Source organism: Lithobates pipiens, unplaced genomic scaffold (genome assembly GCF_037356315.1).
Source record: "Lithobates pipiens isolate NorthernLeopardFrog02 unplaced genomic scaffold, aLitPip1_a1.2 Scaffold_3, whole genome shotgun sequence".
NCBI lineage: Eukaryota > Metazoa > Chordata > Amphibia > Anura > Ranidae > Lithobates > Lithobates pipiens.
In genome coordinates this window covers 281,732,963-281,747,513 of record NW_027507790.1, presented here as the reverse complement: position 1 = coordinate 281,747,513, position 14,551 = coordinate 281,732,963, and the positions used below count along the sequence as shown (strand labels likewise).

General features: G+C 50.7%; 1 protein-coding gene across 1 annotated transcript in view; it reads left to right on the top strand.

Moving 5' to 3' along the window:
* The window catches only part of MEIOSIN (meiosis initiator), a 47,630-nt gene that overhangs the window by 24,443 nt on the left and 8,636 nt on the right, over positions 1 to 14,551 (top strand). The window contains exon 9 of the mRNA XM_077463194.1: positions 11,817 to 12,020. Within this exon, the coding sequence (XP_077319320.1) occupies positions 11,817 to 12,020 (204 nt within the window). The remainder of the gene's footprint in view (positions 1 to 11,816; positions 12,021 to 14,551) is intronic.

Sequence of the window (14,551 nt, the reverse complement as noted above, 5' to 3'; positions counted from 1 at the left end):
CCTATATCGTTGGGAGTTATAAATACCCCTATATCGTTGGGAGTTATAAATACCCTTATATCAATGGGCGTAATGAATACCCGTTTCTTAATCATACCTCACAGGATAAATAGGAGTTCATATTTATGCCTACCTGGGTTATGCTGCCACCTTCAGGTGAATGATGTCAGAAACCATGAATCGGACCGGGACAAAAGTACAGTTAAATCACGCTTGTTTAATAATAAAAGTAAATAGAACAAATCAAAACATAGCCAAAGTTTGGTAACCGGAACGGATAGTCAGACAAGCCAGAAAGTCAGGAAGCCAGGGAACAGCAAGCAGGATCTGGAGCCAGAAGGGATGTCAGCCAAGCAAGTCTTGAACAGGAATGCAGGAGATAGTCTCTGTGATGTTGACCAAGGCGAAGGCAGAGATCCTCTGGGCTGGACGGCTTAAGTAGGCAGGACTACCGAGCAGGATATCATCAACAGCTGAGTAACTGTGGAGAGATAGGAGCTGGCAATTAGCCGACTCAGAGAAAGAAGGGCTTACCCCAACGCTGGCCAAAAAGGGCAGGACTCCTCGCCCAGACAGAGCACCTCCCAGCTCAGCGACACCCAGTTTTTTGCTAGTGTCCTCAGTGCTGGATGTTCCTCTCTAGGTCTCTCTGAAGATGTCTCTCCTGGGCTTTGTACCCATAGATCCTGGCCTGTTCCTTACACCCCTGGTGGGGCAGAGGAGGGCTGAATCTGGATTGGTCGGTACAGCATACAGGGCGGCCGGTAAAGGTGCATGTAGGTTGCTGGATCCTGTGGAGAGTGATCTCTCCTGGGTATAATAACATATGAACCCGCTGGCAGGGTGCTGTACAGGTCCAGGGCAGGGGTCCCTGCGAGGTGTGCCTGCCATGATGGGTGAAGATTTTGACTTTTGGACTGGCGAGTGCCTCTGGGCTACAGGTATTAGTCTTTTCCTCCGGGTGCCCCTGTGCACATGGGCTGCTCTTCTGGCTGTTTGTACGGAGCATTCCAGCTCCACGGGATGCAGCATGTACTACTGAAGCGATTCGCTCACCAGTACCCCATGGAGAAAGAATTCTACAAAACATTGGGTCCTCCTGACTTTTTACCCTGCTTGAGTAAGACCCTGGTGGTCGGTGGTCCCCAAGTCCTTAAAGATGCCACAGACCTGAAGTTAAAGGCCTTGAGTTTCCTGGCAAGATGGAGCCTATGACTTAAGTGCTGGTCGGTGGAACGTCACCGCAAGAAGCAAATCGAGAGTCTGCCCCTTTGAGGGTGAGTGTTTGTTTGGACAATCCTTGATGCCTTCATCCAGAAGATGACTGCGGAAAAGAACATGCTGTTGTCCCCAAATAAGAAGGTGACAGGTCAGAAACTGGTGACCCCTTCAAAATCCAAGAAGATTTCCTTTCATGAGCATCAGGATCTTCCTGTACAATTTTCCTTTTAGATTTACAAAACCATATAATATGAAGTCAAAGTTAAACACTTTCAAATTGTATGCAATCAGGCCGGTGTCCCATCATATAAGGTCCCCCATCAGATAGTGTCTGCTGTGTACTGCGCATGCGCGGTACACAGCACCACAGATTCTGAAAATAGCCGAAGATGAACGGTGCCTGCGCCGTGAGTCCAGGTTCTAGCCCCACCATCCAAGTGGACATAGAGTAGGAATAAAAAAGAGCCGAGAGCAGCAAGGCCGAGCCCGAAGCGTGGCGAGCGAAGCTCGCCCGCGAGGGGCCGTCTAATTTTCACAACCCTATGTCCGCTTGGATGGTGGGGCTACCACCTCCACTCACGGCGCAGGCGCCGCTCAGCTTCAGAAATTTTACGAAACTTCTTCTGCCCCTGATAGAGATGACAGGGGCTCGGGAGCACAAGCGCCTGACTGGTTGGCCGGTGTGGAAGGCAGGAGACCGTTGGTAGTGGGGAGGTGTCCTGTAGTCCAGCCGCAAGATGCAGATGATAGCAGGACGCAGCAGGCGGTTCCAGCCGGAAGCAACGGACAGCAGGGATGTGCCTTGTAGCCCAGTGGCGGGAAGCAGACCGTGGGCAGGATGTGGCTGACAACAGGCAGGAGTCCTGTAGTCCAGCAGCAGGATGTAGGAGGTAACAGAACACAGCGAGAGGCACCAGCCGGGCACGGTGGAGAACCGGGAGGTGTTCTGTAGTCCAGCAACAGTAGACAGGTGACTGGCAGGTAGCAGAGTAGTTAGACAGTCCGGGTCAAGCACAGGCTAGCGGATCAGGTACCAAAACTAAGTCCAGGAGAATAGTCGGGTTCGGAAGCCAAGGTCGGGGGCAGGCAGCAAGCAGAGAAGTCAGAAACAGGCCAAGTTCAATACGGATCAGGTAAGTTCAGATGCAGGGTAGCAGAGCACACAGGAACGCTGTTGATCGGGCAGCAAGGCAAAGATCCCCTTTAAATAGCGCCAATCGCCATCAAAACGGGCGTGCGTGCGCACCGCCGATCGCATTATCGCTCTTCTTGCGCACAGGTATTCTTCTGAACCTTACACCACTCGGATGTCTGTGGGAAGGGTTTTCCTGACACCCTACATCCCAGATCCCCACGCCCTCCCCTCCAGTTCTAGAGGCACATTCTGTGTGTGAGGGGTGGACATCTGTTGAGTTTTGTGGCTGCTTGGAATCAGGAGGTCATGAATGATTTGGGTCTACAGTGTGGTGTCCAGAGGCTACAAGCTGGAGTTTTGCGGCTTTCCCCCTCAATCCTTTTATGCGCTCAAGGGTATTTTCAGAGCCACAAAAAAAAGAGCGGTTGTTTTTGTGGCCATGAAAAGACCGCTGCTCCTGGGGGTCATCACACCTGAAGTCACATGGCTTCTATTTCAACCTTTAAATGGTTCCCCAGCCTTTTCTGCAAAGATCTTAACGTGTTCTTGAAGGTACAAAAGTGTCCTATCGGTGTGTGGCATTGCAATTCAGCCCGCCCACAGCTTCCAGGGATTTTACCAAGGTGTTTGCTCTGGTTTTGGGGGTTGATGAGGACTCGAGGTATCGCCCTTGTGGGGCATCTAAATGACTACTACTCAGGGAGCACTTGGCTCAGAAATTGATATCAAATGTCCAGCAGATGATGTGCTGAAAAGGTTCAGCTGAACCTTCAAAGGTTTGCATTAGTCTTGACACAATGTCTGGAGTACTTAGGTTTAGTTTTTGACACAGCGCCAGCAAAAGGTACCGCTTCCAGAGGAGATATGTTTTGTCTCTTCAATCCCAGGTGGAGTGCCTGAAGTTGTTGGAAGATTCCTCAATTCGGGCCTGCATGAATGTGCTAGGAAAGATGGTAGCTGCCTTCGAAATTGCCCTTTTATGCCCAGTTTCACTCCAGAACTCTGCACCCCTATGTCCTGTCTGTCTGAGGCCGCGTACACACGGGCGGATTGTCTGCCCAACTAAGTTCGTCAGACAATCCGACAGACAGTCCGTTCAACTTTTGAATGAACGGACTTGACCACACACGATGAACAGACAGTCCGCTGAAAACTTGCGCGATGACGTGTACAGCACGTACGACGGGACTAGAAATACGACGTCCAATACACTGCAATGCAACCTTCCGCCGTGTAAATCCTTTCTGAGCATGCGCCATACTTAGTCCGTCCAACTTGCCTACACACGAGCGGACTGTCCGCTGAAACCAAGTTTGGACGGACAAAACCAAGTTTGGACGCACAAAATTACGGAAATTCCGAAAGACTAAGTCCGTCAGACTGTCCGCTGAAAAAGTCCGCTGAAGCCCACACACGAGCGGATTGTCCGCTGAAACACGGTTCAGCGGACTAAGTTGGGCAGACAATCCGCCCGTGTGTACGCGGCCTGAGACAAACATCAGGAATCTTTGGCTCTGCCAATGCATATGACTCCAAAGACCATGTTGGCTCTGGAATGGTGGAGTAGAAGAAAAGCGGTTTAAGAGGAATCTTTACTGTCAGAGCAGTGAAGATCTGGAACTCCCTTCCACAAGCAGTGGTATCAGCAGGGAGTGTCGATTAGTTTTAAAACAAAACCTATTAAATGGGCATAACCTCTCAGTTCAGAGAACATGGTCGTCAGAGGAGCAGAAGTTGCCAATCAACATCCTTGGACATTGGGTGATTAGCTTGGCTCTCCTATTCTGGTCTGTCTACCTTCAGGGTCTCCCATTAATGTTCAGTTTGACAATGCCATGGCTGTGACATATATCAACCGTCAAGGAGGGACAAGAAGCCACACTGCTGAGGTGGGCACGACCTTGTCTTGAGGAGAATTTTGTGCTCCAATTCTCTCCACCGGGCACATTCCTGACGAAGAAGATTGGCAGGTAGACTGTCAGCCATAGGTAGCTGAATCTGGTTGAATAGTCTCTGCACCCGATCAGGGACTCCAGATGTAGATGTCTTGGTGTCCAGATTCAGTAACAAATTGGATAGGTTTGTGTCCTGGTCCAGGGATCTTCAGGCAGTTGCGGTAGATGTCCAGTGACTCCAATGGATTATTTTTTCCTGATCTATGAATTCTCACCTACTGCAGCTTCTTCCTCATCTGTTGCACAGAATAAATGATTCTGATCGCACCGGCTTACCTAAGAGAATGGTGGTATGCAGATATCCTAAATCTCCTGGCAGGCAAGCTGCAGGCTCTCTTGTGGATCAGCCAGATTTGCAGTCGATCATCCATCCTGCTTTACAGTCGATGACTTTGATGGCATGGCTGTTGAAGTCCAAATCCTGAGGGATAGTGGTGTTCCCAACTCTGTAATCCCTCAAAGTAAGAAATCCAGGAAGGTGTACCACCATACACGAAAACGGAAAATTGTATACTCGCCTTTCCGTAATTTTCCTTTCCTGACCCATCCCATGGCAGCACACACATTGGGTTGTGACTCTGCCTCCACAACCTGATAGGACCGGTTAGCTATAAGATTCAAAGAGGAGTCCACTGTTGCATTCTCAGTAACTATCACCTTAGAGGGGTGGGATTCAGTGTGCTGCCATGAGATGCGACAGGAAAGGAAAATTACGGAAAGGTGAGTATACAATTTTCCGTTTTCCTGACACATCATGGCAGCACACACATTGGGAAACAACTCGCTACATGGGTGGGTGCTTTCAAAAGATTTAATTACTTAAGTACAAGGTATGGATGAATTAGTTTGGATGATTGATCTCCCGAATTCAGCTGTAGTGTCATGGTTATGCAATAGTTTGTCTGCTTACCTGTTCCCATGTGTTCATCTAGAGACCAGCCGACCCTCACCTGTCTGCTTTTGTAATCCATCCTCTGGCATGGCTCCACCCTAGCTCCTATCAGGGAGCTCTAACAAACTGTCAGGTCACCTTGAGGCAAGGTGACAGATGCACACCGTAGGGATCAGTAGTGCACCGCAAGGTTGTGGACCCTACGGCTGACTGCTGGAGACGGGGGACAGATTCCACTGGGGTTTGAGCGTAAGGCCGCGTACACACGCGGGGACTGTTCGCCCAACTTTGTCCGTCAAACAGTTTCGGCAAACAGTCCGCTCAAAATTAGCATGGACGGACATGGCCACACACGACGAACGAACAGTTTGCTGAAACCGTGCGCGATGACGTGAACGGCACGTACGACGGGACGAAAAATACGACGTCCTATACACTGCATTATAACTTTCGGCGTGTAAATCCTTTCTGAGCATGCGCGGAACTTAGTTTGACGAACAAGCCTACACACGGGCGGACTGTTCGCTCAAACAAGGTTTCAGCGGACAGTTTTACGGAATTTCCGAAAAACCTTGTTCGTCAAACTGTCCGCTGAAACTGTCCGCTGAAAGCCCACACACGAGCGGACTGTCCGCCCAAACACTGTTCAGCGGACAAAGTTGGGCGAACAGTCCGCGCGTGTGTACGCGGCCTAAGATTCCCTGGGGCGCGGAGTCTAAGAGCCAGCAGGTGTTCACCAGAGCCTCGAGTGGTGAGGATGGACTTGGCTGCAACTGGCTCCAGGTCGCGACCCCCAGGGTTCCCCTCACACCCACAGTAGGCAACAGGAGGATAGGGATGGTGAGGGACAAAGCCAAGGTCGGGGCCACAAGCAGACAGGAATAGTCAGGGACACGCCAAAAGGTCAGGATCACAGGCAAACAGGGATAGTCAAGGACTCGCCAAAGTCGGTAACGGAATAACAGCAGAGCACAGGGCAGGTAACAGGAAGCTAACACACAAAGGTTGATCAGCAGGATTGGCTTGCAGTGCACAGGTTAAGGAACCCCCTGCAAGCCTTGGAGTCGCCAGAGAAACGGGACGGAGCTGGCAGTAATAATGCATGCGTGGATGCGACCGGTGCGATAGGTGCAGCTGCTGACTGTACTTGAGGCTGCAGGTTCGGGGTTCCCAAGGAAGCCTGTAGCTGCTCGAAGCGGGAAGCCAGATCTTGAAGGAATCGCATCACCTGGGTCTGATGCGATTCTTGGGTCTCAAGTCTGCGAACTAAGCCCTGCAACGGATCGACTGTAGGAAGCGGCACGTCAGCCGGGTCCATGGCTGATCAAACTGTCATCTTGCCTCAAGGTGACCTGACAGTTTGTTAGAGCTCCCTGATAGGAGCTAGGGTGGAGCCATGCCAGAGGATGGATTACAAAAGCAGACAGGTGAGGGTCGGCTGGTCTCTAGATGAACACATGGGAACAGGTAAGCAGACAAACTATTGCATAACAATGACATGTAGTTAATTGAGCCGGGTCTATTCTGTAGTGTGCCATGAACATTGTTTTTTGAGGTCCAAGTTACTGCCTTACAAATAGTTTCTGGGGACACTCTACAGTATGCTGCCCAGGAGGTCGCTACTGCTCTTGTCGAGTGGGCTCTCAATCCCTCTGGTATCGGGAGAAGTTGAATTAAGTACGCTTTTCTTATGGTTCTAATCAGCCAAGATGCTATCGTTCTTGAGGATGCTGCCTGGCCTTTTTTTGCACCACGTGGTATGACTAGGTGTTCCGACTTTCTAAGTGCCAGAGTAACTTCTAGGTAGGTGGAGATGACTGATTTAACATCTAAGGGATGATGATTCCCCTTGTAATTGAGAAAGACTGGAAGATTGATTTCCGAGTTGAAGTGAAAGGTAGGCACTACCTTGGGTACAAACTGATCTGAGGGTCTGAGGACAACTGTCTGGATAAAAAAACAGATGCGGTTCTTTAATTAGCAGGGCTTGCAGTTCCGAAACCCTTTTGGCCGACGTTATTGCCACCAAAAAAGATAACTTAAGTCCCATAGGGATACTGAATCTAGAGGAAAGAATGGTTCCTTCGACCGAGCTTATAACACGATTGATAGGTCCCAGGTAGGGAAGATTGGTTTCCTGGGGGGCCTAATTTTCGGATATGTTCTCTGGAATTGGATGATGAGAGGATTCAAGGCCCATTTAACTCCTGTCATTGCGGACAGAGTAGAGACTTGGACTTTTAAGGTGCTAGAGCTTAGCCCCTTCTCCAGTCCTAGTTGCAGTAACTCTAGAACCTGAGAAACTGACGGGAAGAGTGGATCCCAGGACTGCTGTTGAGCAAAAGTGGAGAATTTCTCCTAGATTTTATTATATATGTTGTTGATTTATTTTTATTTTTTCTGGCTAGTGTGAATACTACTCTGAGCAAACACCCCTGATCTAACAACCTCTCCCTTTCAATCTCCAAGCCGTTAGATGTAGTCGTTCTGGAGATGGGTGTAGGAACTGTCCTCGCGAGAGCAAGTCCGGGTACAGTGGAAGCGGGAATGGTTCTTCTGTGTTTAGTTGCAGGATGGTCGCAAACCATGGCCTCCTCAGCCAAAACGGCAATACTGCCATTACTGTGGACATCAAGCTCCTCAGACTGGCTAGAAATCTGGCTATTAGGGGTACCGGAGGGAAAATGTACCCCAGGTGAAATTCCCAAAGGTGGTGGAGAGAGTCGATCCCTGCCGCTGTTGGGTAGGCTGTTCTTGCTAGAAAGCGGGGACATTTGTTGTTCTCTGGCATTGCCACTAAATCTATGTCTGGCATTCCCCATCTGCGTGTGAGAAGGGCAAAGGCCTGGTGACTGAGGGACCACTCGTTGTTTGACACAAATACTCGGCTCAAGTCGTCCGCGAGTTGGTTGTGTGTAGCTGGTACATATATTGCCTTCAAGTCTGCCAGGTGGACCTGCGCCCATTTGAGTATGGGCCGAGCCTCCTGCATGAGCATGTTGCTTCGGGTACCCCCCTGTCTGTGAACGTAGTTTACTGCTACCGTATTTTCCATTCGCAGGGGGACGCTTTTTCCTGTGAGGAGTGGGCCGAAGGTTAGGAGGGCTTGCCAGGCGGCCCTGAGCTCTAGGACGTTCGAAACTATGCCCTGCGGTCGAAAGGCTCAACAGCCTTGTGCCCCCTGGTGTTGATAATGTGCTCCCCAACCATGAAGACTGGCATCCATTGTTATTATTTCTGGTAGTGGGGGTACAATGGGACGGCAGTGTGTCAGATTGCTGATTTGAGTCCACCACCGTGCAGATTTCTTCACTGCCTGAGTGATCACTATTCGCTGATTAATAGAATATCCGTTCCATTGTTTTAGGAACGAGTTCTGGAAAGTTCTCGAATTCCACTGGGACCACTGGATCATTAGGAAGGTGGAGGACATTGATCCTAGGATGCTTAGACACGATCTTGCGGACAGATGATCTGCCGACAGGAGCCTTCTTACTTTGTGGATGAGCGGATGTAGCTTCACCTGGAGAAGACCAACTGTGTTGGAACTGGTATCTAGTTTGGTTCCCAGGAAAATCATCTTCTGTGTTGGTACCAGGCTGCTCTTTTTCCAGTTTATTATCCACCCGAATTGCTGGAGTGTGGAGTTTAGCACTGTTCAATGTTGCAAGGGTGTTTCCTGACTCTCGGCTAGGAGGATAATATCGTCTAGATATTGCAGGACTCTCAGTCCTTTCTCCCTCAGATGTGCTATAACCGGAAGTAAGACCTTTGTAAAGGTTCTGAGTGCCGTTGAAATCCCAAATGGGAGGCTTGGGAACTGGAAATGTCGTTGGGCTATGGCTAAGCGCAGGTACTTCTGAAAGGTTTGGTGCACGGGTATGTGCAAATAAGCATCGGACAAATCGGCTGAGAGCATCCAGTCTTCCGCTACTACTGCTAGTAATATGGATTGAAGACTCTCCATCTTGAAGGATTCGACCAGAATCGTTTGGTTGAGATTCTTTAAATCTAGCACCAGCCTCAAGTCTCCTGTCTTCTTGGTGACTAGAAAGAGGGGAGTAAAAACGTACACCTCTCTGCTCCCATGGGACTTCTATAATCGCCTGCTTCTGTAGTAGCTCCATGATATATTTGACTAGAAGTTTACGTTTTGGGCACGAGGATGGTAGCCTGGTAAATCTGTAGTGATTTTTGGGAGGTCTGTGTTTGAACTTCCATCTGTGGTCTTCTTGAATGGCAGAAATCGTCCAGTGATCTTGTATATGGTCCATCCATACATGGGCAAATAGCCTCAGCCTCGCTCCTACTATTGCGGGCTGGGCGAGCGTGGCATAAAAAAGATTTCGGTTGGTCTCCTGGGGTAGTCCCCTTTGCCATCTGTACCCTCATGAAAGACTGCTGTGTGTTTCGCCAATTCCGCTTGAACTCCTTCCCTGGTTTATAAGATCTTGAATCCCGATATCTTTTGGGCAGATGGCGTCTGAAAGTTGGGTTCTTTTGTTGTTTGGCCCTTCTATCCGACGGGATGAGACCTGATTTTCATCCCGTGACCTTTGATACTGCAGAATGTAACTTGGGGCCAAATAGGTTGGTACCATCATAGGGAATCTTACACCAACTGGACTTAGACTCAGGGTTTGAGCCACAGCGCTCTTCGGGAAGTCACAGAGGCCAACATTGCTCTTGCTGAGGATCTTATTATATCCACCACAGCTTTTGCTATGAAGTCTCTGTATAAATGCACCTGCTCTGTGATAGGCTCAGGGTTCTGATGAAAGCGCAGAGAGCATCATGAAGACCAAGGAACACACCAGGCAGGTCCGTAATACTGTTGTGGAGAAGTTTAAAGCCGGATTTGGATACAAAAAGATTTCCCAAGCTTTAAACATCCCAAGGAGCACTGTGCAAGCCATCATTTTGAAATGGAAGGAGTATCAGACCACTGCAAATCTACCAAGACCTGGCTGTCCCTCTAAACTTTCAGCTCAGACAAGGAGAAGACTGATCAGAGATGCAGCCAAGAGGCCCATGATCACTCTGGATGAACTGCAGAGAACTACAGCTGAGGTGGGAGAGTCTGTCCATAGGACAACAATCAGTCGTACACTGCACAAATCTGCCCTTTATGGAAGAGTGGCAAGAAGAAAGCCATTTCTCAAAGATATCCATAAAAAGTCTCGTCTAAAGTTTGCCACAAGCCACCTGGGAGACACACCAAACATGTGGAAGAAGGTGCTCTGGTCACATGAAACCAAAATCCAACTTTTTGCCCACAATGCAAAACAATATGTTTGGCGTAAAAGCAACACAGCTCATCACCCTCAACACACCATCCCCACTGTCACACATGGTGGTGGCAGCATCATGGTTTGGGCCTGCTTTTCTTCAGCAGGGACAGGGAAGATGGTTAAAATTGAGGGGAAGATGGATGCAGCCAAATACAGGACCATTCTGGATGAAAACCTGTTGGAGTCTGCAAAAGACCTGAAACTGGGACTGAGATTTATCTTCCAACAAGACAATGATCCCAAACATACAGCAAAATCTACAAAGGAATGGTTCACAAATAAACGTATCCAGGTGTTAGAATGGCCAAGTCAAAGTCCAGACCTGAATCCAATCGAGAATCTGTGGAAAGAGCTGAAAACTGCTGTTCACAAACGCTCTCCATCCAACCTCACTGAACTCCAGCTGTTTTGCAAGGAAGAATGGGCAAGAATTTCAGTCTCTCGATGTGCAAAACTGATAGAGACACCCTAAGAGACTTGCAGCTGTAATCGCAGCAAAAGGTGGCGCTACAAAGTATTAACACAAGGGGGCCGAATACTTTTGCACGCCCCACTTTTCATTTTTTTATTAGTTAAAGTTTCAAAAATCCAATAGATTTCGTTCCACTTCACAATTGTGTCCCACTTGTTGGTGATTCTTCAGAAAAAATACCGGGGCCGAATACTTTCTCAAGGCACTGTATCTGAGGTCTACAACTTCATTATTTCAGTCTGAATCCTTGTTCGTTCTGCCTGAGGGTCCTTCCAAGGGTCAGGCTGCTTCTTGATCCACCATTTCTAGGTGGATTCATTTCTAAGGTGTATGGTATCCCTGGTCAAGGCCCATTCCACCAGAGTCATTGGTGCTTCTTGGGCTATTCAACATGAAGTCCTACCAGGTAGATGTTCACTGCATGTGCCAGTTTTGGCTCAAGGTCTTGCAGGCGATTTTGTAGGGTGGTTTTTGTTCTGGGTTTTGGGCTTGTTGCCAACCTCTCACGTTCAGGGCTTTCAGACACCCCAGTGAGTCATGAAGATGCTTTGTGTCCTGTGATGTATGATTAGCAAAGAAGGATTTTTGGTTTACCTGTGAGGTATAAATCTGAAGATGACCCATGTCCTGTGATGTACTCCATTAGGATTTTACAGATAAACCAAAAATCCGGTTATATTTGGGGACAAAGTGTGTAATGCCCTTTTTTCAGTGGACAGAGGGATCAATAAATACTCTGTATCAGTGGACAGTGGGAGTGATATATACCCCGCATAAAATTCTTAGAGAAAGTCTTTGTTGGAAGGTTTTGTGGTTTATTTGGTTGCCCCCCCCCCTCCCCATGTTTCAGGAGTCAACCATGTCCTCCACCCTGAGCCTGGATCACAGTTACCAGATACAGAATGAGATCAGCACTGAGAATTCTGGACCCCAGAAGAATAGATCCTACAGGGAGGAAAAGCAGCCGGACACCAGTGCAGATCCAGAACTGAACATAAGACAGCTGGGCTTGGTGACTAAACCCAGGCCTCGGAGCAAAGCCAGAGCAAGGAAAGTAAGTTCTAGGCTGTAGGTTCAATAATCAGACTGTTCTCACTCTGCATAGGTTATAGGAGACAGTAACAATCTGGGGTATATACTGTACACAACCCAATCTGTACCAGTGATGGTTGGGCCAATTAGGGCGCAATAAAAACTACCTGTAACCAATTGAAAGTCTCATCACAAATTGGGGTCATTCCTTCACGTTCTAATACTCACTGGCTGATTGGTAGAATTGCACTGCATACTGGCGGCACAGAAATGTACTGCAAAAAAACAAAAACAAAGAGGGCTCATTGTCCGATCGTCTATGGCAGTGATGGCGAACCTTGGCACCCCAGATGTTTTGGAACTACATTTCCCATGATGCTCTGGCACTCTGCAGTGTAGTTGAGCATCATGGGAAATGTAGTTCCAAAACATCTGGGGTGCCAAGGTTCGCCATCACTGATCTATGACAACCAATCAGCTTTTATTTTTCGAACTACTGTAAAGTCAAGAGATCTGATTGGTCAGCTCTTTAATAGAAGATGCTGTTGACTCCAATAAAAATGTGTTATAAACTACACAAACGACTTCTCTCATCTATAATGTAACTGAACCTTCCCAGTCTCCTCTGGCCCTCCTCGGTCTCCTCTGGCCCTCTCTGTCTCCTCTGGCCCTCTCCAGTCTCCTCTGGCCCTCCTCAGTCTCCTCTGACCCTCTCCAATCTCCTCTGGCCCTCCTCGGTCTCCTCTGACCCTCTCCAATCTCCTCTGGCCCTCTCCAGTCTCCTCTGACCCTCTCCAATCTCCTCTGGCCCTCCTCGGTCTCCTCTGACCCTCTCCAATCTCCTCTGGCCCTCCTCGGTCTCCTCTGACCCTCTCCAATCTCCTCTGGCCCTCCTCGGTCTCCTCTGACCCTCTCCAATCTCCTCTGGCCCTCCTCAGTCTCCTCTGCCCCTCCGCGGTCTCCTCTGCCCCTCCGCGGTCTCCTCTGGCCCTCCGCGGTCTCCTCTGGCCCTCCGCGGTCTCCTCTGGCCCTCCGCGGTCTCCTCTGGCCCTCCGCGGTCTCCTCTGGCCCTCTCCAGTCTCCTCTGGCCCTCCTCAGTCTCCTCTGACCCTCTCCAATCTCCTCTGGCCCTCCTCGGTCTCCTCTGACCCTCTCCAATCTCCTCTGGCCTTCCCCAGTCTCCTCTGACCCTCCCCAGTCTCCTCTGGCCCTCCTCATGGCCCACTACAGTCTCCTCTGACCCTCTCCAATCTCCTCTGGCCCTCCTCAGTCTCCTCTGGCCCTCCTCAGTCTCCTCTGCCCCTCCGCGGTCTCCTCTGGCCCTCCTCGGTCTCCTCTGGCCCTCCTCGGTCTCCTCTGGCCCTCCTCGGTCTCCTCTGGCCCTCCTCGGTCTCCTCTGACCCTCTCCAATCTCCTCTGGCCCTCCTCAGTCTCCTCTGACCTTCTCCAATCTACTCTGGCCCTCCTCGGTCTCCTCTGGCCCTCCTCGGTCTCCTCTGACCCTCTCCAATCTCCTCTGGCCCTCCTCAGTCTCCTCTGACCCTCTCCAATCTACTCTGGCCCTCCTCGGTCTCCTCTGACCCTCTCCAATCTCCTCTGGCCCTCCTCATGGCCCACTACAGTCTCCTCTGACCCTCTCCAATCTCCTCTGGCCCTCCTCGGTCTCCTCTGGCCCTCCTCGGTCTCCTCTGGCCCTCCTCGGTCTCCTCTGGCCCTCCGCGGTCTCCTCTGGCCCTCCGCGGTCTCCTCTGGCCCTCCGCGGTCTCCTCTGGCCCTCTCCGGTCTCCTCTGACCCTCTCCAATCTCCTCTGGCCTTCCTCAGTCTCCTCTGGCCCTCCTCATGGCCCACTACAGTCTCCTCTGACCCTCCCCAGTCTTCTGTGACCCTCTCCAATCTCCTCTGGCCCTCCTCAGTCTCCTCTGCCCCTCCGCGGTCTCCTCTGCCCCTCCGTGGTCTCCTCTGCCCCTCCGCGGTCTCCTCTGCCCCTCCGCGGTCTCCTCTGCCCCTCCGCGGTCTCCTCTGCCCCTCCGCGGTCTCCTCTGTCCCTCCGCGATCTCCTCTGTCCCTCCGCGGTCTCCTCTGGCCCTCCTCGGTCTCCTCTGGCCCTCCTCGGTCTCCTCTGACCCTCTCCAATCTCCTCTGGCCCTCCTCAGTCTCCTCTGACCCTCTCCAATCTACTCTGGCCCTCCTCGGTCTCCTCTGGCCCTCTCCAATCTCCTCTGGCCCTCCTCGGTCTCCTCTGACCCTCTCCAATCTACTCTGGCCCTCCTCGGTCTCCTCTGACCCTCTCCAATCTCCTCTGGCCCTCCTCGGTCTCCTCTGGCCCTCTCCAATCTCCTCTGGCCCTCCCCGGTCTTCTCTGGCCCTCCTCATGGCCCACTACAGTCTCCTCTGACCCTCCCCAGTCTCCTCTGACCCTCTCCAATCTCCTCTGGCCCTCCTCATGGCCCACTACAGTCTTCTGTGACCCTCTCCAATCTCCTCTGGCCCTCCTCAGTCTCCTCTGCCCCTCCTCAGTCTCCTCTGCCCCTCCGCGGTCTCCTATGCCCCTC